This window comes from Leptonychotes weddellii, chromosome 11, assembly GCF_054177405.1.
Source record: "Leptonychotes weddellii isolate Sample4059 chromosome 11, ASM5417740v2, whole genome shotgun sequence".
Lineage (NCBI taxonomy): Eukaryota > Metazoa > Chordata > Mammalia > Carnivora > Phocidae > Leptonychotes > Leptonychotes weddellii.
In genome coordinates this window covers 93914223-93940236 of record NC_138379.1, presented here as the reverse complement: position 1 = coordinate 93940236, position 26014 = coordinate 93914223, and the positions used below count along the sequence as shown (strand labels likewise).

The 26014-nt window shown below is 38.5% G+C and overlaps 1 protein-coding gene across 1 annotated transcript in view; it reads left to right on the top strand.

The window, feature by feature from the left end:
* DYNC2H1 (dynein cytoplasmic 2 heavy chain 1) overlaps nucleotides 1-26014 on the top strand; it is a 260672-nt gene that overhangs the window by 109815 nt on the left and 124843 nt on the right. The window contains exons 62-69 of the mRNA XM_081797372.1: nucleotides 4165-4343; nucleotides 5960-6079; nucleotides 6648-6782; nucleotides 8325-8468; nucleotides 11751-11840; nucleotides 18985-19050; nucleotides 20761-20811; nucleotides 21566-21799. Coding sequence (XP_081653498.1) covers nucleotides 4165-4343; nucleotides 5960-6079; nucleotides 6648-6782; nucleotides 8325-8468; nucleotides 11751-11840; nucleotides 18985-19050; nucleotides 20761-20811; nucleotides 21566-21799 — 1019 coding nt within the window. The remainder of the gene's footprint in view (nucleotides 1-4164; nucleotides 4344-5959; nucleotides 6080-6647; nucleotides 6783-8324; nucleotides 8469-11750; nucleotides 11841-18984; nucleotides 19051-20760; nucleotides 20812-21565; nucleotides 21800-26014) is intronic.

Sequence of the window (26014 nt, the reverse complement as noted above, 5' to 3'; positions counted from 1 at the left end):
TTTTTTTTTTAAAGATTTTATTTATTTATTTGAGAGAGAGAGAGAGTGAGAAAGACAGCACATGAGAGGGGGGAGGGTCAGAGGGAGAAGCAGGCTCCCTGCCGAGCAGGGAGCCCGATGCGGGACTCGATCCAGGGACTCCAGGATCATGACCTGAGCCGAAGGCAGTCGCTTAACCAACTGAGCCACCCAGGCGCCCAAAACCACACTGTCCTTGAACCATTTTCCAGTCACCTGCCGTGAGGCCTGTCCTGTGCTAAGCCCCGTGTCTCTGTACCGTCCTCCCGCGTCCATGCAGAGTCTCAGGAGGACTTCTCATTGCAAACTGCCAGCCGGCAGCATTTGTTCTGTTTGTCTTCTACAGTTTGTGTGTATGTCAAGTTTGCTAAAGTTACGTATTTTTAAAGCATTTGTTTGTTTCAAACAAATTGCCAAATGTATTGGTGTGTTTTTTATGTAATGTTCTCATAACTTTTTGATTTCAGTTGGTTTTGTAATGATGTCTCCCTTTTTCTTGACATTGATAATTTTTCTTTTTATCCTCCATCCATCTTCAGGGAGCGTTTATCAGTTTTACTAATCTTTTCAAAATACCAACTTTTAACTTTGTTTGCCGGGAACGGCCAGCAACCTCTGTACCGAAGGATGAAAGATGACTCCAAACTTTGCTGTGAAAGAGAGGGAAAGGCAAGGGGGTCATAGCTCAGAGACGAAGACCCTTTGCTCTTCTTTGCTCCCGCTTTTATTGGTCCTTCAGGATAATCACAGATCCTTAACGCTGTTTCTCAAGCATGTGATGTGTGACAAGGGGTCTTAACTGGAACTAGGAGGATCTGTTTATGGGAAAGCTACGATGTGCTAATCTGCATGTTCTATGAGTTCTGCTAAACATAGCCTAGGGGACAACGCACACATCTCTTAGATCCCCGGGCGGCTGTTTGGCCTAGAGAGTTTTGGGGAAGGCAACTCCCCGCGACATTCCTACGGCAGAGTGGTCATGCGGGCCTTGTCATTCCAAAGGCCCACACCCTCCTCCGAAACCTTCCCTCGCCCCCCCCCCCCCGCCCAGCAGCCTCTGTGTTACATTTTAGCAAGCCAGGTATTATGGCTGATTTCATGCTCTACATGAACCCCAATATTTGTTGATTTCCTTTTTTAAAAAATTTTTTAATTTTAATTTTTGTTTTGTTTCAAGTTTTTATTTGGATTCTAGTTAGTTAACATACAGTACAATATTGGTTTCAGGAGTAGAATTCAGTGATTCATCACTTATATACGACACCCACACAAGTGCCCTCCTAAATGCCCATCACCCTCTTTATTGTATTTTTGAACTGGTTTTTGCTCTTTATTATTTCATTCCTGTTGTTTTTCCTTAGGTTTCCTTTGGTGTTCTTTTTTCTAGATTCTTGAGATGGAAATTCAAGATACTGATATTTAATCTTTTTTTAATATATGCATTTATGTCTATAAATTTCCCTCTCAGCCCTCCTCCAGCTTCATACCAGAGTCCTGATTTCTTCTTCAATTCATTGAATTACATAGCTTTATTGTTACTTAATTTCCAGGTAGTTGGAAATTTTCTCGTTCCCGTTTTTGTTGCTGATTTTCAGCATAACTCCATTATGGCCAGAGAACTTACTCTGCAGTATTCAGTTGTTTGAACCCTGTTGTGCTTTCTTTATAATAGGACATTTCATTACATTTCATTTTTCCATGTACACTTGAAAATTATGTGAAATTTGCTGTTGTTTTAATTTTTTCTAAAGTCAGTTAGGTCAGGTTTGTTCATTGTAGTGTTTTCTGTGTCTTTACTCTTTTTTGCTTTGTTTTTCTCAATCATATGTTGAGAATTTCTTAAAGGTTCTATGATTTTTGAATTTGTTTTTCTTTCAGTTCTTTTCGTTTTTGCTTTAAATATTTTGAAGCTGTGTTTTGGGGTGCATACATATTTGAAAATGTGATTTTTCCTGTTTGGGTTATTTTCTTTATCGTTATGCAATGTCCTCCTTTTTCTTCAGAAATGTATCAAGTTTTAGAGTCTGATATTAGAATGGTTACACTACTTTGGGGGCCTAGTGTTTGCATGGTAATAATTTTTATTCTTTTACTTTCAATTTTCTGTTGGCCTTGTTTCTCAAGGGCACCTCTCTTCAGTTTATCACTTGGTTTTCATTTTCACTCACTGTGCGGTCTTCCTGTTTGTCGCATAATTTAACGCAGCTAACCAGATCATGTGATACCTGATCCAGTTTTGTAATTAACTTGATTTTTTTTTTTTTGATAAAACATTTCCTGTTTTTTTGATGGGTCACCCTACATATAACAGTATATATCTTTGACTTCTTATTTTACTACAAATAAATACTTTGCCACTTCTCCAGTGCACTTTACTCCGTAGACCCCTGCCTGCCTTTGCATTATTGTTGTGATATGTTGTCATGGTGACATGATGTTATAATGACTGCTTTTAAAATCTGTATTTACACAGATTGTTCCTTCCTATGGTTCTCACATTCTCCCATCATTTCCATCATCTCCTCATTTACATCTAGGTTATTTTTCTTTTCTTTTAAATTTTAATTCTTGTTTAGTTCACAGGCAGGGTTCTGTTAGTGTCAGGTGTGTGATCCTGTGATTGAGCACTTTTGTACCCGACTCAGTGCTCAGCATGGTGAGTGTGCTCTTCATCCCTGTCCACATTACTTTTCTTCTGTCTGAAGCATTTCCTTTTCTATTTCATTTCGTGAAGGCCCACTGGAAACAAACCTCTTGTTCTTGTATTTTTGAAGGATATTTGTTTTTCTGCCTGACATGGAATTCTGGGTTGGTATTTATTTTCTTTAGCACTTTAAAGTTTTTATTCCTTCATCCTCTAGCTTATGTCATTCCTGTTGAGAAATCACCTGCTGGTTTTATTGTTGCTCTTTAGTAAGTGATGTGTCATTTTTCTCTGGATGCTTTAAAACTTTTCTTTGTCACTGGTTTGATTATGATGTCCTTAGGATTGGTTTTCTTTGCATTTATCCTGCTTAAGTTTTCCTGGAACATTCCATCTGATGTAGAAGTATTTCACTGGGCTTTTAAATTTGTGTTTTTATAATGGTGATTGTAGTTTTGCTACAAAAGATTCCTTTTTGGACATTTATATATCCTTTTTCATAAAGTGCTTATTGAATTATTTTCATATTAACTTAAAAAAGTTTTTAAGTAAAATTTAAAAATCTATCCTGGAGTTCTCAAAAATTCCTTACGATACTTTTCTTAGTCTTTGAAAATAATATTTGAAAGTGTGTATTTTGTACTTTAAAAATAAATTGTGTCAGTTTAAAATTGTAAGTTGTGGGTATAATTGCTGATTTGTTTCTCTGTATGTGTTGTATATCACTGTTTTTTTAAATTTTGGAATATACTCCTTTATGAGGCAGAACTTTGTTTTTTCTTACTTTAATTTCTCATCTCAGATCACTTGTATATGGCAGTCTGAATAAATCCTTTTGAAGTTAATAATGGGCATCTTTGCAATTACTCATATTATTGATAATATTAGGTTTTTACCGGCTCATTCTGTCTTTAAGTAGTACGTCTTAAAAACTAGTAAAATGAACACTTTTTGAATAAAGATTTATGTATTTTAGAGAGAGTGAGAAGAGACAGCATGAGCAGCAGGAGGGATGGAGGGAGAAGGAGAGAGAAAATCTCAAGCAGACTCCCCACTGAGCAGGGAGCCCCATGTGGGGCTCAATCCCAGGACCCCAGGATCATGACCTGAGCTGAAGTCACGCACTTAACTGACTGAGCTACCAAGGCCCCCCCAATGAACACTTTTTAACTAATGAATTCTGTAGAGGATAGTATATAATTATTTTTTGTGTCATCTATAATCAGTCATTTCAGAAAAATTTGGAATGAAATGAAATATATATTTCTTTGATACTTCAGTATTCCCGGGATCAAATTAATGACTAGTGTTTAGCCCTGTTTGTATATGTGCTGATTAATAGGGCATTCTGGCTAATAGTCTTTTGGCTAGCTAACTGTTGCTATTCTGTACTCTACTGAAAAGCCTATGCTACCAACTATTTAGAAATACTAGGAAATATAAATTATATTTTTTAATGTCATGAAGCAAAAGACAGAATATTGAAGCCAACTAATTGTGTCATTTTAAACAAATAGGACCGCGTTATGTGGTACAAATAGGTGACAAAATTATTGACTACAATGAAGAATTCCGCCTTTTCTTGTCAACAAGAAACCCGAATCCCTTCATCCCGCCAGATGCAGCCTCCATCATTACGGAGGTTAACTTCACTACAACAAGAAGTGGGTTGCGAGGACAGGTATGTATGGGCAATAAGAAGTGACCTCAGAAATCTCCTGTAGCTTTGGGTACTCAGGAGATACTCTGAATTGGAATCAACTTTGTGGAAGTGATTAGTATTTAAACTTTTGAAACCATCTTGAAACTACATTTGTGAGTTAGAGTCAAGCTTTCGGGTTTACGTTATCATTTGTGTTAGACTTGGGCGCTTGTTAACATCGAATCACTGCTTCTCCCACTATTACGTTAATTTTAGGGTCGATTTCTGTCATGTGTGGTAGAGTTTGAGAGAGAGAAGGCTCATAGATTGAGATCAGCTACGTTTTCTAATTGTGAAAAACTGAAGTTGAAATGTGAGAATTGCATTAATTGACCTGTTTGGCTGGTTGAGGGCGGGTGTTGGATTCCCCATCTGACCTTTTCTTCCCCACTAGAACATATGTGTCTTTGAATTTTTGTATCTGTGTATGACTTTTTATAATTTAGATCATTATTTGACTCTCAAAATGAGTTTTTATATCTAGGCTTTTACTTAATGTAGTTCCTTACTCATTTTCCTTTTAAGGCTATCATGCCTGTTGACTTTGAGTCATTCCATTTTTTACTCACCTAACAATTGTAGACTCTTCCTGTTTTGATTTCATATGATAGTATGTATATTTGTTACAATTTTTACTTAATTATAATTTTTAAGAATTTCCTTTATTTTTTCTTATAATAACATACAGCTCACAGCATGTATTTTTATGGATAGTATCTTTTGACTTACTTGATGATACGTCTTATGAATAAAACTGTGAAGGGATTACTCAAAGCATGGCAGAATTAATTGACAGAATTGCTCGTTCTCTCTAGAACCTGTCCATCCCCTCGCGAAAGGGGCTGTTCAGATCCGTAAGAAGTGCTCAGTGAGGATGCTTGTCCAGCAGATTCGCATTTACATGTTTTATGACCTGCCAATGTCATCCCCTAATTTAAAGTTTCAAAATGAAGAATTTGACATAGCATTTTAAAAATAGCTTTATTAAGATTCAATTAATTCACCCATTTAAAGTGTACAATTCAGTGGTTTTTTTAGTGGACTTGCGGGGTCTTATGGTAACTCTGTTTAACATTTTGAAGAACAGACTTTCCCGAAGTGACTGTGCTTTACTTTCCCGCCAACAACGTCTAAGGATTCCACTCTCTCCCCATCTTGCCAACACATGTTATTTGTGTTTTTAATTGTAGCCATCCTAATGGGGATGAAATGGTATCTTGTTGAGACTGTGATGATATAGTATTTTAAGTAATATATCTCTTTATTTCTTTATATGAATATTTGACACTAAAAAAACTAGTTTTCATATATTTTATCTAATCTTAGAAAAATGTTACATATTGATATATTATGTAATGCAATTTCTTACAGATGTCCTATAATATTTAATACTTTATTGATCAGTTTATTTTGCTTCTTTTTTTGTCAGAAATAATTGTGAAGTGTCTCATGTTTAACTAGAAAGAATCAAATGAGGTACATAAAATCGTAATAAATTTGGTCAAGCACAAGGCCTGTTTGTGGGAAGTTTATGTTTTGTCTTGTTTGAACTTTACCGCTAAAATAACTTTGACTTAAAAAAATTTTTTTTTAAGCTTTTGGCTTTAACTATTCAGCATGAGAAACCTGACTTAGAGGAGCAGAAAACAAAACTATTACAACAGGAAGAAGATAAGAAAATACAGTTAGCCAAGCTTGAGGAATCTCTTTTAGAGGTAAAATTTAGTTATTCAGGATGCTTTCTTATATTACAGTTTTTTAGTGAATATAATTAGCAGGTTTTTAAAAATTTAATAGTACCGTCCACATGGTTTTGGTTGTGCCAAAGACATGTCAATATATATCTTAAAATCAAAATTCAAAGAGAAAAAAGTAGATGTCTTAGAATACAAGATCTTAAGAAGGAATGGTAATTAATGTCTAAGACAAGTGATTTTTAAGTAATACTGTATACTGTATTATTTCACTAATATTTAGTTATCTATTATATGCTTAGAATTTCAAGCAGCATTAAAATGTAGCATAAAATTATGATTTAATCTGTAACTTTAAGTAGTTTTTATTTTTATTAGATTGATAAAATTAATACATATGCAATGCTTTGATGATACGGTATATCATGATTAACTCTTATTCTCATAAGCTATAAAATGTTGAAATTCTTTTAAAATAATACAAGTTTTCATAAACATCAAATTAATGATAGTTAATATGGGCTTCTTTTATTTGGTTATTTTAACATGTATGATAATGTTCACATTATTTTATTAATTTTTGCTGCAGACACTTGCCACATCCCAAGGGAATATTTTGGAAAATAAGGATTTGATTGAATCTTTGAATCAGACGAAAGCAAGCAGTGCACTTATTCAGGAGTCACTGAAAGAATCTTACAAACTCCAGATTTCCCTTGACCAAGTAATTATTTCCCTTTTTTTTTTCTTTTTGGTGATCTATATCATGTTTTCTTAAATTTTTATGTTAATATGATTAGACAGTGTAGAGTCAGGACTTTGGGGGAATGACGATTACAAAAAAAGAGAGCTCTTCAGAAACCCCAGAGCCGTGGGTCTGATCGATCCTGCTGTAGAGAGGGGGTGAGAGGCTCAGGGCGCCGAGAATAAGGTCTGCCAGCCTCTGCTGACTTCTGGAATAACGTGATCTCAAGTTCTGGGGCCACAGTTTTATACTGAAATTGAAAATGAGAGTATTGGAACTGACTGTTAAAAGCATCTGTGCCATTCCTGGAGCTTTTTAAAATTAAGGCATGTTTAGTATATTAAGTAAGAGTTGTAAGGTGTCTTTTCTGTTAAAAAATTTTCTTCCCTTAAAATGCTTTTTGCCTTTCTTTTGATAATCCCTTTTGCAGAATTCTAACCCAAGTTCAAAACAGTCTGTCTTTTCTTCTCCTACATTCTAATGATTGAGCTTTGCTTGAAGGCAAACAGACGCCCAAACAGATGAGTGCTACTGTGCATTTCCAGGCTCCAGCCTGACCTGGGCCCTCACTGACCACGTCCTTTCATTCTTTGCCAGGTCGTCTCGGTGACCCTGTCACGTTTTCCTTTCAGTATTTTTCAGCCCTTGTCCAAATCGTACACTTACATATCATAACTGTTTTACTTGGGAAAGTGCTCTGTTGAAGCAGAATAGGAACAGATTGATAGCCCGCTTCTAACCCAGCCCCCTTGGTTTCTCTAGCATGGTTTTGCTGCGCCTCTCGTTTTCTGTTTCACAGCACGGGGATGCCAAAATTCCTGGCCTTCTCCTTCTGCACAAGTGTCACTGAGTCAGCCCTGTAACGTTCCCAGCATCACGTTTGTCATCCTGGTGCTCAGATCACAGTGACTCCTCACAGTCCTGTTGGGAACCTGAGGCCGTTCACTTCGAGGATCCCTTCCCTTCTGCCTCAGAGGAAGTCCCTGTGCGCACGCCGAACAGTGCCGGGGGCTTTCTTCCTGGGTGCAGACACCTGTTCCAGTCTCTGCTCCCGTCAGCGTTCCTGTGGGCCCCAGCCCCCCGCACACTCCCGACTCGGGGTTGCGACTCTCCTCTCCTGCAGGGGGGTAGTGGAGCCAGGCCCTGGCATCACCTAAACCGCTTCTCTCTTGAAATACAAGATGGCATCGTTCATTCTCGGATCATAATTGCCTACCTTTTCTCCTTACCTTCTCCGTCATACAAGTGCTCTTGGTCCTCCGTACGGTCACCCGTGAACCACTTCTACCTCTGTCATCCGGGAGCTAGAGAATTCTTTAAATACATTGCCCTCAGTTTTATAAGAATAAGGAAACTAGATGGTATCATTCCCTTTAGTTACACAGTTCTGTGATTGGTCGTCGTATTTGCTGCACGTTATGTAGGACTGGTAAGGGTGGCTCGCTGGGAGCGGAGCGGCCTGTAGGTGGCAGGCGAGCACTAGCACTAAGATGTTTTTCCCACCCAACCTCTGATCCACAGGAGCGGGACGCCTACCTTCCTCTGGCCGAGAATGGCAGCAAGATGTACTTCATTATCTCTGACTTGTCCAAAATTAATAACATGTACCGTTTTAGTTTGGCTGCATTTCTCCGACTTTTCCAGCGAGCTCTGCAAAACAAACAGGTATGCTCTCCGTTACCCCACAGCTGATGCTGAGTAATAGAGGTCCTTGACTAGGTACTTAGAGAAAGAATTTCCTGAGAAAACTTCAGAATTCTATTTCAGAAGACCACATCCAACAATTTTAAGGTGTATCTAAAGAAACTAGCTCCTTAATTGTATTTTATGTTCTTAACAAACTACCCCAGTGCAACAGTCTTTTTAATGGAAATGATTTCAGTTCTGAGCACAAATTAATAAGTAATAGATTATCATTAAAATGGTATAAAGAAGTTATCTACATAATCTCATTCCTTGGGGGAAAACAGCATTGAAGATTTCGTGTCCCTGTGTGCCGTCTGGGGCCGTGGTGCATGCCGGGTGTTGTAGTTAAGGGGGTAGAGGAGTGCCCTCTGCGCGATCAAGTTTGTGTGCTGACAGAGGGAAGGGAGTCTTAATGGATATAAATGGTCTTAACCCGAAGGTAGCACGCTGGCTTTACGTCAAGTGTTAATATATTGCAGACAACTTTCGTGCCATAAGTAGAAACCTGCATATGGTATTTTTGAAGATTGAGACACTGTACAGTGCGAGCCCTGTAAGCACGTGCTGTGTGGACGTTTTCCTGATTATCTGTGCTGAATGTCACTGTACCCCTAACTTGGCAGATCAGACAGTGTTTTTCTTCGGCTCATGGGTTCTGTGGGAATTGGGTCAGGGCCGAGCAGAGATGGCTTACCTCTCTTTCACAGTGTTGGGACCTCAGTCGGGACATGAGGGGAGGGGGGCGGTGGCTGGGGCCTGGGGCCTGAGGGCTGGGTGAGGAGGACCCCGTGCTGGGCTTCCTGGCGCACAGAGTAGTGGATTTCTCTCTTTTTTTTTCTTTAAAGATTTTATTTATTTATTTGACAGAGAGAGACAAGAGACAGCGAGAGAGGGAACACAAGCAGGGGAGTGGGAGAGGGAGAAGCAGGCTTCCCGCAGAGCAGGGAGCCCGATGCGGGGCTCGATCCCAGGACCCTGGGACCATGACCTGAGCCGGAGGCAGACGCTTAACGACTGAGCCACCCAGGTGCCCCAGAGTAGCGAATGTCTGATAGGACATCTTGGGGGCCACACGTGTATTCCAGTCCGTGAGGCGGAAGCTGTGATAAGTCAACCTGGGGTCGGTGTCATCCGTGCTGTCTGTTGTTTGGCGGAAGCAGTCGAGAGGGTGGGGGAGGAGGCCTCACCTCCTGACAGAAGGATGTCACAGAACACGCTTATGTATTAAGACAGCGACAGACATTATTGATGGTTTCTCCTTTTTTCAGTGGGTTGCTCCTCTAGTTTTCTTCTCAGTTAAATCCCCAGACTTGGATGACTGGGCCAAAGTGCCCGTGTGTAAGCTTTCAGACAAATGTCGTCTCATTACCTTTGGAAACGTGCTGTTGGCGTATGGAACTGAGGTGGCGAGAGCACCTTGTCCATCTGTAGCTCCGCCAACAGTGGATTATACATATATCTTCGATAATTTTTGCATGAAAAATTTCTCATAAATTACTTAGAAAGTACACAATTATAAGTTCATTTTAAATTCTTTCTTGTCCTCTCGTCAAAAAATATTTCTGTGAAAAGTCAGTGACTCTGAAGGAGTGTGAGAACCGATGAACAGGTTAGCAGTTCTGCCTGAACCCAGTGAGAACATTGGTTATTCTGTGCTCTTTACAAAAGCGTGTATCTCTGTCTCCTCAGGAGCCGCCGGTCTTCGGTAGTGTGGCTACTGAATAACATTGACCTTTGTGTGTGTGCGTGCGTGTGTGTTTGTGCATGTGCACGTTTGTGCGTGTGTATGTTTGTGCGAGTTTGTGTTTGTGCATGTGCATGTTTGTGTGTGTGTGTGTATGTTTGTGCGAGTTTGTGTTTGCATGTGCATGTTTGTGTGCATGTGTATGTGTGTGTTTATGCGTGTACATGTGCATGTTTGTGTGTGTGCATGTTTGTGTGTGTGTGTGCATGTTTGTGCGTGCGTGTGTATGTGCGTGTTTGTGCGTGTACAGTGCATGTTTGTGCATCTGCGTGTGTGTGTGCATGTGCGTGCGTGCACGTGTGTGCATGTGTATTTGCGTGTTCAAGTGTATGCACATGTGTATGTGTGTGCGCGTATGTATGTGTGTGCATGTGCATGTTTGTGTGTGTGCGTGTGCTTGAATTCATTTTTAAAAGCAATATAATTTCAAATATGTAGAGTACAGAACTTGCTCTGCAGTGTGCTGGAGATCCATTAGATCTTGCTGCAGTGCACGATAGAGTGTCTTTGAGTGGATCCAGGGTTCCGTGTCACATGTGGTCTTCGTGAAGGAGTAGTGAAAGGGAGAGGGTGTTTTGCATGTGAGCTGTCAGGTAGGACGGGTACTTCCAGGGCCGAGGTCTGCTACATCTGAGCGCCACCCCATGAGGTTTTGTGCTGGTCCCACGTTGCCCTGCCTATCCTGGATGCATTTCTCTGAACTGTTAACAATTGTCTTGTGAGGTTTTTATTGTCAGTTTTAATCATAAGGAAACAAAATTTAGCCTAAATAGTACACCAGGATTGAACTTTTCAAGGCCGGTATCCTCCCAAGTGCTCCCTGAGGTGAGAGGTAAACCTATCACACTTAGGGAACAGACCAGCCTTGACAGTCTCCTCTGCCCGTTTCTACACCGAGCTCTTCTTCAGTAAGCAGAGGAAGTAGCCATTAGTGATATTTTCCAAATCATGGCAGTCCTGTATGATACAGAAATACAAAACATGAAAAACTAAAGGTGCTATGATTTCTTAAACAGCATCAGCATCAAATTTATTGTTCATCCTTAGTTAACATGGAAGGCATGGTTTAAGGTTGTTTAGGTTCTTATATTGAGGATGAGAAAATTCTATATTGGGTGTGGTTCTGGTCACCCTGTTTTCAGGCTGGATTGATCATTGTAATACAAGGAATGAAATGGGTTTAACCCATACTCATAGAGTATTCTTAATGCCATTAGGTATCAAAGTGGTATCATCAAATTCAGTTCATGTTGTATTATTGGAAGTTGACTGTAATTTTCATTCATTGAAAGCCTTAACTCTGTGCATTAAAGAAAAATACATCAAGTATTTTTATCATATTAGTGTACAAATTTAATGCCCTTGTTCGTTTGGTCCCTTGAGTTGACAAAGATAGTTGTTCCGGAATCAGCTTTGAGTCTGGAGGAACAGTATATAAGTGTGATTACGCTATGGGTATCATTTAAATGTTTATAAATTTCCTAATGGTTTTTCAGTTTTCAAATTGTAATCTACAGGATTCTGAAAATACAGAACAGAGAATCCAGTCTCTTATCAGCTCATTAAAACATATGGTCTATGAATATATATGCCGTTGTCTATTTAAGGTAAGAAATACTGTTTTTTCATGTGTAAAATACTACTTGTACTTTGATTTAATACAGTGTTACAGTTAAGTTGTATAACCTTTATCTACTGGAAAGGTGTTGAAATTGGCACTTTTGATACTTTCCCAGAATGATGTTCATTGCTAAGTGGAAGGTCTCACGGCCTTGCGGGATATGGTTGGGATGGAGGAGAATGACGCGTGAGGAAGGGAGGGCAGACATGCCGTAGGTCAGCCGCCGTGGCTCTGGACGCCCAGTATCCCAGGAGAACGGGTCATTTTCTAGCTGCACTCGGTGTCCCTGCCTCAGCACTGTTCCCAGTTTGCACCACATGAGTATTTGTTGTGGGGTCTCTTTGGGAGCACTTCCTCTACACACTTGTTAAAATAAAAACTATCTCTTGACATTGCCAGTGTCCCCTGGGTAGGGGATGAAACTGGTTCCATTCCCGCCATTAGGCAGTAAACTAATGCCTGAGTTATGAAATTTGTCACAGACGTCTTCATATTACAAGGGCCTCTGAGGAATATAAAATGAAATGTATTTTAGAAATTTTTGAATATTGTAGAAACAGAGGATTTTGTCTTAGGATTTTTTTTTTTTTTTTTTTAATTACCAATCTTTGGGGATAGGTTGAGGAAGAGCTTTGTAAAGGCAATTAACTGCATGAGAGAAATAGAGTTATTATGGTACAGTTATGTAGAGTTCTTAGAAAATTTTGGAAAAGATAGAGTTAATACATTCTTTAGAAAGGGACAGTAACTTACGAGTAGAGTCAAAATGTTGACGATCTTTACTTGAGACAAGGGGTATTACTGGAAGCTCACAGACCTATAGTTGGGTATTTCTGCAGAATGTTTCTTTAATGAGAACTCTAGCGATACCTTTATAGGTCTATAGACAGTATATCTGTGTATTTTGGAGGTCTTTCCCTCTAAAAATCACCTATTTGGCCCCCAGTTTTAACTTACATATATGTCTGGAATTATAAGCAGATGATCTCAAAACCCATTTTGTTCCTAAAACGTTATGACCTTAGATAGATATGAGGATGGCATCTCTAACATTTGTATGATGTATTATTGCACATAGTACTTAAACATTTTTATTACACAGACACAACTTAAAAATATTTTCTGAAAGACTTTCAAACTTTATCGGACTATATATAGCGGCGCCTGGGTGGCTCAGTCGGTTAAGCGGCTGTGATCTCAGGGTTCTGGGATCGAGCCCCACATCGGGCTCCCTGCTCAGAGGGGAGTCTGCTTCTCCCTCTCCCTCTGCCTGCCGCTTTGCCTACTTGTGCTCTCTATTTCTCTGTCAAATAAATAAATAAAATCTTTAAAAGAAAAACTTTATGGGACTATATACATATATAGAAAAACTATATAGAAGAACCTTTCGTCATTTCTCCCCGTTCCGCTGCTTCACTCCATTAGAGTAAACCAGTCCAAGGCTCAGTTGGCTCTTTATTGTCTGTTTCCTTTCTCTTCATGTGCATGTGTGCAAATACGTAATGTTTTTTCTTTTCCTTATTATGTATTTTGTTCTCTTGCATTTCTTTTGTTGTGACAGGTCCTGAAGATCTTTCCAAAAGTAGAACTATGTTAACCTCATTATTTTTAGTGATTGTGTGGTATTCCGTAATATGGTCATATGTTGTTTTATCTACTACTCTGTTGGTGGATATTATTTATATATATATTTTGCTATTATGAGTGAACACAGTGAAATTCTGTAAATCTATCTTTATGTACATATGTAGGTATTTCTATTCATTAGATTTCTTCATGGAAGTATAATTGCTGGTCCAAGAAAAGATACCTTTCAAATTTTGTTGAATATTATCAAATTGCCTTCTAGAAGTTTTTTATCAGTTAATAATTTTACCCACAGAGTAATTAAGGTATCTCCTTCCTTGTATCCTTGTCAACCCTGGATATATTATTAGTCTTTCTATTTTTAATCAAGTTATGGTTTACAAATATTTTTTTTTATCTCCTCTGCATTTTTATTAAAACTTTATTTTTACCTTCCTCCCTTATTTGCTATGTTTGTTGATTTCCTTGATATTTTTTTTTAATTTTTTTTTTTTTTTAAGATTTTATTTGCGAGAGAGAGAATGAGAGACAGAGAGCATGAGAGGGAGGAGGGTCAGAGGGAGAAGCAGACTCCCTGCTGAGCAGGGAGCCCGATGCGGGACTCGATCCCGGGACTCCAGGATCATGACCTGAGCCGAAGGCAGCCGCTTAACCGACTGAGCCACCCAGGCGCCCGATTTCCTTGATATTTTAAAGAATACGCTTTACATTACAGAACAAGTCTACTTTATTGTAATTGTTTTTATATTTTATTTTTTATTTTTAATTGCTTTATTGGATTTATTTTTTGATTGCTATGTTATGAATTTTTATAATTAGTTTTTGAATGTAGCTTTAATCTTTCTTGTTTTTCTAGTGAATATGTTAGAGCTGCAAGGTTTCATTTCGATCACTCTCCTAATAATATATTTAATGCTTTTTTACTTTCCTTTCAAGGCCTGTGCACTAAAATAGGCTGTGATTTGTGAAAATATCACAGACCTGCACTTATTTTAAGGTGCCACCAAAATCCTTATGAAAGTAGATGTGTTATAAATAAGTATTATTCTTGAAAAATGTTTAAGTGGAAAGATAATATAAACTTTCATATTCATTCCAAAGGTTAGTAGTTTATTAGGAATTTCTTGTTTTTGACCCATATATCTGTGCCTCTGCTTATATATTCTTACTTTATTTTTAGCAATACAGTATATTTACTGGTGAGATTTAAATCCTTATGTCGTACATTTTGTAATGTAATTAGGGAAAGCTATATGTTCAGCATCAAGACGATTTAATGTATCAGTGCAGTTTAGTGAGGGTCACTTCTTGTAAAAATACATTGAAGTGAGGCTCCAGCCAGCGTTTGATTGCACGAGGGGAGAGCTTGGAAGGTTGAACATCCTGACATTGTAGTGCCCAAGTGGAATTTTTTATTGCCCATCTTGAGAAATACTTTCCTGTTGTGAACAATTACACTTACTTTTAAAAAGCTATCATGTATAATTCTTAAGACATATTTTAATCGGTGATGGAATATGTGGTTTCTCATATTCATATTTCTCTATCAGTAGTATTAAATTTGTTCATTGTGATTCAGCATTCCACGGAATTTCAGTGTTGAATAATAATTCAGAAAGCACATTAATTGTGAAGCAATGAGGTCCATTTCTCAAGATTTAGCATTATATCTGACTTGGGATGGAACGGATTCATATTTTAGTGAGAGGTGTTTGGAGCTTCAGCAACCAGCTTCACATTAAAGTGCCTGCCGGTCTTGCTGATGTTGCTGTCGTGTTGGTGACAGTGAGAGAGGCTGCGATTAGTATTCACCTCACACCCAAGGGAAGGCAGCTTGACCTGCAACAAAGAATGATTGACTTGTTTTGTAGCAGAAAATTTAGACTTTTAATAAACTTTATAAACCCAATGGAGAAAGCTGGTGAGCAGTTTCACTTGAGGTTATTGGGTCTGCCGTTCTTTCTTTCTTTCCAAGAAATCAAAAGTGTTTATTTCAGTAAACTAAGTATTTTGGACAGTTATAGGATAAGTAGCATATTTAGTTCCCCAAAATTTAGGATTATGATGGAACTGTGTACAAATTAGTGCTTCTCCGTATCATTCTTCATCCCAGTGTATCATTTGGAACAGATACAAAATAGTGGAAGTTGCTGTTGGAAGCTTAAACAATTTCCACATGTATTGGATGAGAGTACAGAAAAGGGTTGGAAAGAGTGTTTGGAGAGCATCTACTCTTGTGTTTGCCCTTCCTTGTGGGAGGATTCCCCGAGAGAGCTCGGCTCTGGGGCAGGAGGACTGCCTGGTGGGGGGGTGGGTCGCTCACCTCACCTTCCTCTTCGAATGAATTTGCTGGTTGAGTAAAATACGGATGAATCAATCATACATTTTAAAAATAAAATGATAGCGTCTCATGATTGTGTTTATCTGACAAGTCATTTAATTTGGATTCTGGTATTTTTTTCTGTCAAAATGTGTTTTGTTTTAACAGAGAAGTGGAATTTCTCTGATTGGATGTTTATAAATTTTATAACTTGTTGCTATTAAAATGAATCCTGATAATTTAGATCATCTCTTCTGCTTAGAAAATTTTGAAACCTAGCATCTAACCCTTTAGATTTTCTATAAGTAGAGTTGGATTGTGTAGAATTGTTCATTAAAATGTGGGACTTCAAGCACAAATGTGAGTACTCAAGTTCTATGCTATCTCGGTATTCTTTAGATTAGAGCAAGGCTTCATGTGGTAACATCTGTTTTATACTTTTCCTTGAATGTGTTTGAAAGCGATGAATAGTGTAGAGTACCAATAAAAGAAATAGATTTATTATTCTTTCTACTGCTTCTTAATCTCTGAGAATCATGAGGTTTATAGAATTTTTTAAGATAAATTTCCTCTTCAATACAGTATTATGTAGTACATCAGGTTACTATAAAGTGGGTAGTTATTGTCTGTCACATTACAATGTTCCAGGCACTGTACAAGTATCTTACATACATTGTTATTTAATTCCTACAACAATACCATTCTAGAAAGGAGGAAATCAAGATCTGGAGCTAGCACCTTTCTGTAGGTTTTTCAGATGTAGAGGATGTTGGAACTGGAATTTAAACCCACTCTGCTCGATGCCGGAGACTCAGGCTGATAGGGTGTGGGGGAAACAAAATCGTCGCATCTGGAAATGTGAACTGTATCCCAGCCAAGAAGTGGGCTTTAGGATTCCCGTATCTCATATGAATCGATGCTACTGATTTATACTGTGCAGGCGTCTCTTAGGATTTTCCTTCATTCAGCTCATTTTGTCGATGATCAGTTGAGATTCTGCTTATTATATATCCCCTTGATAGTAAAGAATTTTGTAACAGAACCCAAGTGTAATGAGATAAATTGACATTGAACTGAAACACCTAAATTTTCTGATCTGATGAGCAGTGTAGATCCAAGGACATTAGAGGTACAAAATATTTTCTCAACTGGATATTGACAGGTTTTTTATTGTTGTTATTGTTTGAAGTAAGTATGCAGAAAATCTGTAAGCTTGGTTTATTCATCCTTAACTTGGCTCCAGTTTATTTGGAAATTATGTGTTCTCTTGTCTCTCAGTAAATTGTATTTTTAGGAGTATTTCTGAGTCATAATTGTTCTTTATTATACTGTCATTCTTAAATACTTATGGCTAAAGACGGCTGCCAGCAACAGCTTCTTTGGCCATCTTTGGTTGGGAAAGCCATCGACAGAGATCCCAGGGAGCCTGGTTTAGGTCATGGGGTATGTAGGCCATTATCTGTGGAGGATATCATAGAGTTGGCTCCGTGTGATTATATGCTGATCCCTAAGGCCATGATGTGTTCTGGGACCGAGCACAGAGAGAAGGGGGGCCACCATTATCCACTTTTTGACTGTATATTATGTGGCTTACTTTCTGCCGACGTTTTGGAGCTTTGCCTCAGTGATAATGAAGTTAGCTCACTGACCACAGCGGCTAATCTGAGAATCGTAGTGGCAGGGCCTGGCCTTTTCTTCATTAACCCTGGAGACTGCGTTATTTTCCCTCAGGTCAAAGGAAGAAATGGCTAAGATAAATGTAGTAATACTGCGTGTGACTTTGTGTGTATACCTTAATCCTTCTTTCTTTACCTTAGAGGAGGGATGCATTTTAAATATCCATTAATGTGTTAAATAAACATCTTAGAGGCTTACCCAGCCAGTCACCGTTCAACCCCAAACCTGAATTTGTACTTTCTGACACCTAAGAATGCTGCACAGCCCCCAGATGGCATGTCTTGATTTTTATAGTTTCAAGTCACATGGGACTTATTTCCTATACATGGTGGTTGGTTGTACCTTTCTTTCCACACTGAGTGATGGCCATCTGCTTAAAATTTTTCTATTTTGAGAATTTTTTTTTAAGTCCTTGACTATGTTATGGTTGTAAACACATGGTTTTTATTTACTCACTTAATAGGCATTTGTTGAGTACTTGCTGTGTATACATACACAACATACACTTTCATGAAGTCAGTTATTCTTCTGTATTGTATTACTTAAGACACTGAATCTTTCTGACAGAGGGGTGATTTTCTTGCAGGCAAGGAGGTTACCTGCTGGTAATCTTCACAGCCCTTACAGTTAGTCTATGTGTAGATTTATAATCATAAGCATGTATTAGATATAAAGTGTTATTTATAGTATGGGAGAAGCTATATAAAATGCTTAAATTATAAACTGATGGGAAAAGATGGTGCTTGAGTAGATAGGCTTGTTGGTGTTGTTAATAAGCATTTACTGTATTTTGTAACAGAAATGAGATAAGCTTATTTTAGAAAATTTACAAAATACACTTAAGAAAAAAGGAAGAAACCAAAAATAACCCATAGTTGTAAAAATAAATCACTGATAAAAATTGATACCAATTTTCCAATTTTTTTCTGCAGATGTATATCCGTATATGTTTATGTAAACATATTGCCTCTCCTTCCATTGTATGGGCTATGCTATATATTTTCGTTTGAATATTATTTATGATAAACTTTTGAACATTAGGTTGTTTCAGTTTTTCCTCCATAATAAAAAATCTTGCATTAAATATCCTCATTTCTTATCTATGAATACATTCCTCATCCCTTTGCATAACTTTCTAGAAATGAAATGTCTTGATTTAGGGGCATATAGAATGTTCTGGATCATGTAAGCATACACAGTGACAAATTGAAGAAAACTAATGCAGGAAGTTGATCTTCTTGGTAATGACTGATTCAGACCTCAAAATTGGATTTCAGCTAGTTAAATAAACACATTTTTTTAATGGGTTGTATACGATGACTAATCTTTAGCATTTTCTCTAAAACTTTGGGTACTTTCTCTATCCTTCCCGCCTGCCACTCAGAAGTGTTCTGTTTAGGTGCCACCCGAATAGTCATTTCTTATATTGCTAAAAGTAGGTAATTTAAAGATAGAACACAGATTTTGTGAACTGAAATTTCAGGACTATGCTTTTCCAAAAGCACAAATTTAGAAACAGCAAGATAACATTTGTTATTCTTTTTAGGCTGATCAGTTGATGTTCGCTTTGCATTTTGTTCGAGGCATGCATCCTGAACTTTTTCAAGAAAATGTAAGTGGGAATAAAGGAGGAAAATGTTGGAGTTACATAGAAGTTTGGTAATGGGCAGATTTATGGTTGGATTAGAAATAACTTTAGACTGGAAATTATCTATCAACCTGTTAATTTTTTAATAAGTTAGAATTTAGTGTAAGATGCTGATTTCTGCTTCTCCCCTCTGGGTGAGCCAAGTATTTATTCAGAGGTATGATGAGGCAGCGTGGCTTACCACAGTGCTTCTGGACCTTTCTAGACCCCCGTGCCCTGCTTGTCTTGCTCGTACGGGCAGTGGAGCTAACACACGTACAAAGTGGAGCAATATGGGTGTATAGCAGCCTCGTTTATTCCCTTCACTGACTTGCTCCGAGTCAGCATGTGAAGCAAGAGGGTGGGCAGTTCTCAGAGGCTTCCTGGGGCCCGAAGCCTTATGTTAGTCTTTTTTATGTATAATTTATCTTCTTTGTCTGTAACTTTATTTCTGGTCTGCCCGATCATCCTCTCTCCAACTTGAAAAGAACCTCCTTCAAGTTAGAGCTAACTAATCCATCTCTGGTGTGATTCTAACATTTAAAAACAAATTATTTGTAAGTGATTTTCTGGTTTTGATGCCATTATCATCAAGTGAGTAGAGTAGCAGGGTGGGAGGGAATAGTATATGGACAGTGAGCTTTGACCTTCACCTCTACGTGGTCAAATTTCGTGTCCTGGGTTCTCCTTATTTGTATACTTAAAAGAACGCAGACCTTTCCACATGCCTATTTTCTCTCTTTGTTCCTAATTCCACATGCGCTGGCTGACTTGTATTGTTTCTCCTAAATTTGTTAATTTGACTCCTTTTATTTCCACCATTAGCTTTGATGCCTTTCCCCCCTCCTGTATCATGTTTTTCACCATGATCAGTATGTTCCACACTGTGTAAGATTTAATATTCCCTAGTGTTCCCTGTTGGAGTATATGTAATTACTGGGAAAGGAGAACATTTTTCTCTGACTCCCACCTAGTAATAGTAATCATTTCTAGTCTCTTGTGACTGTATAGTTTCAGTAAGTGGTCATGCTGGGTGGAAGCAGGAAGTAATTTTGTTTTTTTTCTATATTGCTCTCAAATTTTGTATGTTTTTTCTTTATTTGCTGAACAATATGTAACAAAGAATATGATAGTGCCCATTATTATCTTGGGTGAGTTCAGGGTAAAGACAGATTTTCTTGGAGCACTAGATTCTGTAACCCTGGGTCAGTCATGATTCCGTGGATTAATTTAAAAAAAGAATAATGGCAGTCTTCTAATCTGTTGGAAAAGATAAGTTAATGGAAGTACTTTTTTCTATTTTTTCCCAGCATACACAATTTTTAAATTTTTGGTGCACTTTATTGCTTATTTATTAGTGAAAAATGGCATGTAATGGGGCAAATTAAGACAAATGCTGACTGAACATGACATGTAAATTTTTCGATGTTGAAACATTATAGGGAGAGAAATTGTAGTTACATCTTTTGCTTTAGTAAAATGATTTCTCGTACTTTGCATAGGAATGTGTTATGTTGTACATGAACTCATTCTTGATGTTAATGTTGTACCAGAAGTGGGACGATGTGACATGAGTTTTTTTTCCATGTCCTTAGAAAGCTGCACTGTAAGCTATCTTTTAGGGAAATTGAGAAAATTCTGTTAACTGGTTAGTATTTTTATATTTTTTGTTTTACTCATATTTTTATTCAACAGGAATGGGATACGTTTACAGGTGTGGTTGTTGGAGACATGTTGCGGAGATCTGTAAGTAAAAATAATAAAATTCTTTCACTCTTAGGGAAAATAGTTCTGGCTTTGACTTCATGAGATGCTATTTGCTTCAGAGGAATTTTAAAGTACTGTTGAAATTATACTTTAACTAGAGGAATAGGTCCTTGCCTCTATTACTGTACTATAAAATGGACCTAAATATTTTTTGTCCTTAGAGACATATATTCTTATGAGAATAATACTAATTAGATACTAAGAAAGTAATACACTTTATAATCCTGGAAAAATAAAATTTTGTGTTATGACTAGGAAAATTCCCCAAAACTGAAGTTTAAAATTTTTAAAAAAATTTTTGGTAACTTCATTCAAATTTATCTTTTTCTTTACTAATTTTCTATTTGCACATGTAATGAATAAAATTTTTTCTTCAAAGCAGCATACCCAAACTGTAATGCAAAATCTAGATTATGTCTGAAATATTTTTATTTAGATTAAATTAAGATATTATTAAAAATAATGTAAAATTTATGGCAATTTTTTATTATTTTATTACATTTTTCTGAAGTTTCATAAAAGATTATGCACAATGAAAACGAATGCAACATTTGTGTAAATGGTTGTCTATACCTTGTTATATAGAATTTTACAATAGTAAAATAAATTAAGCAATAATACATAGAATGAGTTTTCAAATCAGTGTTCGTAAAATTAGCTAGCAGTCACTTGTTGATTTTTCTAAGTTTGAATTTTACCAAATATACCAAAGAGAATAATTGCTCTTATAAAGGACTCTCAGCAGAGGATCCGGGATCAGCTCCCGTCTTGGATAGACCAGGAACGAAGCTGGGCGGTGGCGACACTGAAGGTATTCAGGACTTTTCTACTGTGGGGAGTACTTAAACTTCTTCTCTATTTGAGTTATCTGTTTATTTTTTTTATGTGCTCCCTATTAATACTCAGTGTTGATATTTCTGTGTATATGCCATCAAATTCCTGGGTAAAAGGATATCAGAGAATTATTCTATTCTGATTAGTCCTTTAATCCTTAGTTAAATCTTTCATTCAACACATACATATTTGGTCTCCATTGCACAAGATTCTGTGCTGCACACCCACAGGGAATAGAAGGATAAGTAAACAAAAGATCTAATATGGAACGTGGAGGCCTTCTTTATAGAATAATTCAAGATTGGTAATGAGATGCAGTATGATGCTAGGAGTTTCAAATTCAAACTGTTTCTCTTGCTTTTATTCGTCTTTGAAATATCCCTCACCCGCAGCCCCTCTCCATCCTTGCGATCCCTCCCCGAGTTTTGACTCTCATCATTCACCTGGGCTTTGCTGCAGAGCCTCTGCTCTATGTTTTAAAGTTGACTTATAATTCAGTTTGCACTCTATTAAAACCTTCCGATGGCTTCGGTCACTCACAGGATAAAGTCCCTCGACATTTGCATGAAAGATAAGACGGTCCATGACCCTGCTCCTTGCCCACCTCTTCCATTTTATCTCCAGTCCACCCCTCACTTACAGTTCGCGCGTTGCTACTCCCTCTACCTGGAATGCCCTGGGGCTGTGTTTACCTGTCAAACATCGATTTCACATTTGAAGACCTACCTTCTTCATTCTGTCTCTTCTGTTGGCATACATCTTGAACATCCCTACATCATAGCACCTGTCATACTGAGTCAGAACGATGCAGTGTGTCCGCCTCTTCTCCCAGGTTGTAAGTGCACTGAGATGAGGATCCGTGCCTTGTCAAACTTGATGTCCTGACACCCAGTGCAAAACCTGACTTGCACATTCCTTTGATTATTCAGTAAGTGCCCCCTGTACTCCAGATGCATAGTTAGTTTTCTGTTAGGTACTTTTTTTGGTTGCACAAATTAAGATTATGAGTGGACAAGCTAATGACAAAATAGGTGATGTAAGTTTTGCATTGTTCATATATTCTGTTGAGTTAAGGTATTAAGTATTTATAATATGCTGGTTGACAGTGGAGAGCACAGATGTATAAAAGTCTTTGTCCCTTCTTTCTAGGAGTTTGTCACCTAGTGAAACACTTTTGACACAGTTATAAGACCTGGCTCATAAACTCCTAATGGGAAAAGTAATAATTATTGTTTGAACAGCTGATCTCCAGTCACACTTGGGGAAAAATCTTACGTTTTTAACCTAAAAATTGTAATGATGCTTTTTTTTTTCCACATACTCATTTCTATTTAAGTAAAGAAATGCAAAATATTTAGGGAAGACAGCTTTCCTATTCAAAGAAGGTTTATAATACACATTGATGTTTTATTATCAGTTTATAAAACATTTTTAAGTGGATTATCTCATTTATTTATTTATTTTTATTTAAATTACAGTTAGTTAACATATAGTGCAATATTAGTTTCAGGCATAAAATTTAGTGATTCTATGTGAATTATCTTATTTAGTTATCATACCAACCCTAAGAGACAGGTATTATTAAATTCTCTTTTTACAATGAGAAATGGAAGTCAGTAGTAGTGAGTTAAATGAATGAGCCTAAGGTTTCTTCTTAATTTAACACAGTTTTTGAAGACCTATTATGTGCCAAGCAATCATCCTAAATACTTCACATGTATTATCTTACTTTATCATCACAATAACCTGATGAGGCCGTAATTATGCCTGTTTTAGAAAAGAGGAACAGGAGGTGGAGCGAGGCTAAATAATTGAGCCAGGATCAAACAGGTGGGAGGTTTGGGAGCTGTGATTTCGGTTCAGGCCTTCTGACACCAAAGTCCAAGCCCTCAGTATCTCGATTTTCCAACTACAGTGTTTTCCTTCTCTCTGTCTCCCCCGACTCCCCATTCCCAAGTGTGAGGTGGGTGCCGAGGGCAGGCTGCGGGGCGCGGGCCACGGGGGCAGAAGCACGGTTCCGAAGTTCAGCTGCCAACAGTTCTGTCTGCGTTCTGGACTCAGGCCTCCTGGGTGCTTCTGTGGGGAGCCAAAGACAAGACAGAGAGACTTCTGTCAGAATGTGTCCGTCTGTCTGTTCCCCGTCATCCCTCCCCTGCCCGGTGCAGCTGCTGTCGCATGGCACGTAGTAAAGGCCACAGGGGCAGCTCGCGGTTTCTGGTCACTTACTGGTGACTTACTGGGTGCGTGGCATTATGCAGAATTTGAAAGGAGATCACCTCACCGACTGTTACGGCCCGATGAGGTACCTGACAGGTGAGGAAACCAGGCACAGAGCGACGCGGTCACTTGGAAAGTAGAGTCGGGATTTGAAATGGGGCTCTTTGTGGTCGAGTCGGAGCTGTTCACCACTCTGGACTGCCGGCTGTTCACGAATACCTGCTGAATCAAGTCGGTCGATTCTGCTCTGTTACCAGTCCGTCGTTTTTCTCATTAGTCATATACTTGGTGCCTACGACTAGTCAGCACAGTGCCCGTGGAGTGACAAGTCGATGTTTTCTGATAGGAAGAGACTGTGCTGAGCACACCTGCCTGTAGAGAATCTAGCAGGTACTCGAGGGTGATACGGCTGGCGCCACGCTGAGTATAGCCCTGGGGATTTGAGCAGAGTCTAACGTGAAACCAGCACGCCGCCTCACTGCCTCAGATTTCTAGCCAAAAGCATCTTGGTTATACAATGTGTAGCATAAATCGGTAGCAGTAGGCCCTTATGCACTAATTGCCACTAAATTTAATAGACTACCATCAAGGGTTATCCTAATAGGCTTAGATCACTTATGAAAAATAACGTGAAATGTACTTAATTTTCTGCTGTATGTTTCATTTTAGTTAAGTTACATAATGAAATTTGGGCAATATAATGGGTTATTTAGAAATGAATATAGCTACTTGGATGAAGCATCCTTAAGTATTTGACTTGGGTTTATATTATGTGACATTCTAGTACTCCAGATACAGGTCTTCTGAATTCACCATTCTTTTCTTTTTTTAAAATTTTTTTAATTTTTTTAAGATTTATTTATTCATTTGAGAGAGGGAGAATGAGAGAGAGAGTACATGAGAGGGAGGAGGGTCAGAGGGAGAAGCAGACTCCCTGCTGAGCAGGGAGCCCGATGCGGGACTCGATCCCGGGACTCCAGGATCATGACCTGAGCCGAAGGCAGTCGCTTAACCAACTGAGCCACCCAGGCGCCCTATTTATTTATTTTTTAAAAGATTTTATTTATTTGAGAGAGAGAGAAAGAGAGAGAGCACATGAGAGGGAGGGTCAGAGGGAGAAGCAGACTCCCTGCTGAGCAGGGAGCCCGATGCGGGACTGGATCCCGGGACTCCAGGATCATGACCTGAGCCGAAGGCAGTCGCTTAACCAACTGAGCCACCCAGGCGCCCCGAATTCACTATTATTTTCAATAGAAGTTCTCCATCTGTACAGGTTGACATTTCTGATGTTGTAGCCCGGTGTTGGTAAAAGTCTGGGGGAGAGGCTGCTGGAGGGGAGGGGGGATGGGCAAAATGGGTGAGGCTGTGGGGCGAGTAAGTCATGGGAGTAGAAGGCACAGCAAGGGGTGTGGTCAGGGTGTTGAGTAGTAGTTGTGTGGGGGCAGGTGGTGCTACACTTGCGTGAGCACAGCATAGTTCAGAGATTTGAATCACGGTGTTGTGCACCTGAGACTGACGTCGCATCTCAAAAAAAGTGTACTATACTAAAAAAATTGTTCTTTAATGGGCAAAGGACCTGAACAGACATTTTTTTTGAAGAAGTCATACAAATGGCCGACAGATACACAAAAAAGGTGCTCAACGTCATTAATCATGAGGGAAATGCAAATTAACTCACAGTGAGGTATCAGTCCACAAGTCTTAGGAGGGCTGTAATTGGAAAGACAAGAGATGAGTGCTGGCGAGCTTACGAGAAAAGGGAAAATGTGCAGCATTGGTGAAAATACAAATTGGTGCGGCCATTATGAAAAACACTAGGGAGGGTCCTCAAAAAATTAAAAATAGAAGTACTGTATGCTTCAGCAGCCCTACTTCCTACTTCCGGGCATACATGCCAAGGAAATGAAACCAGTATCTAAGAGATACCTACACTCGCATGTTTATTACTGTAATTGAGAGCAGCCATCAGTGGATGATGGATGAAGAGAATGTGATCTGTCCATCTATACTGGGATATTACTCATCCACAAAAATTAGAACTCAAAACAGCTGCAAGGGGGATGGAGGTTGCCAGGAGCTGAGGGTGGTGTGAAATGGGGAGAAGTTGGACACCGGGTACAAATGTTTGAAA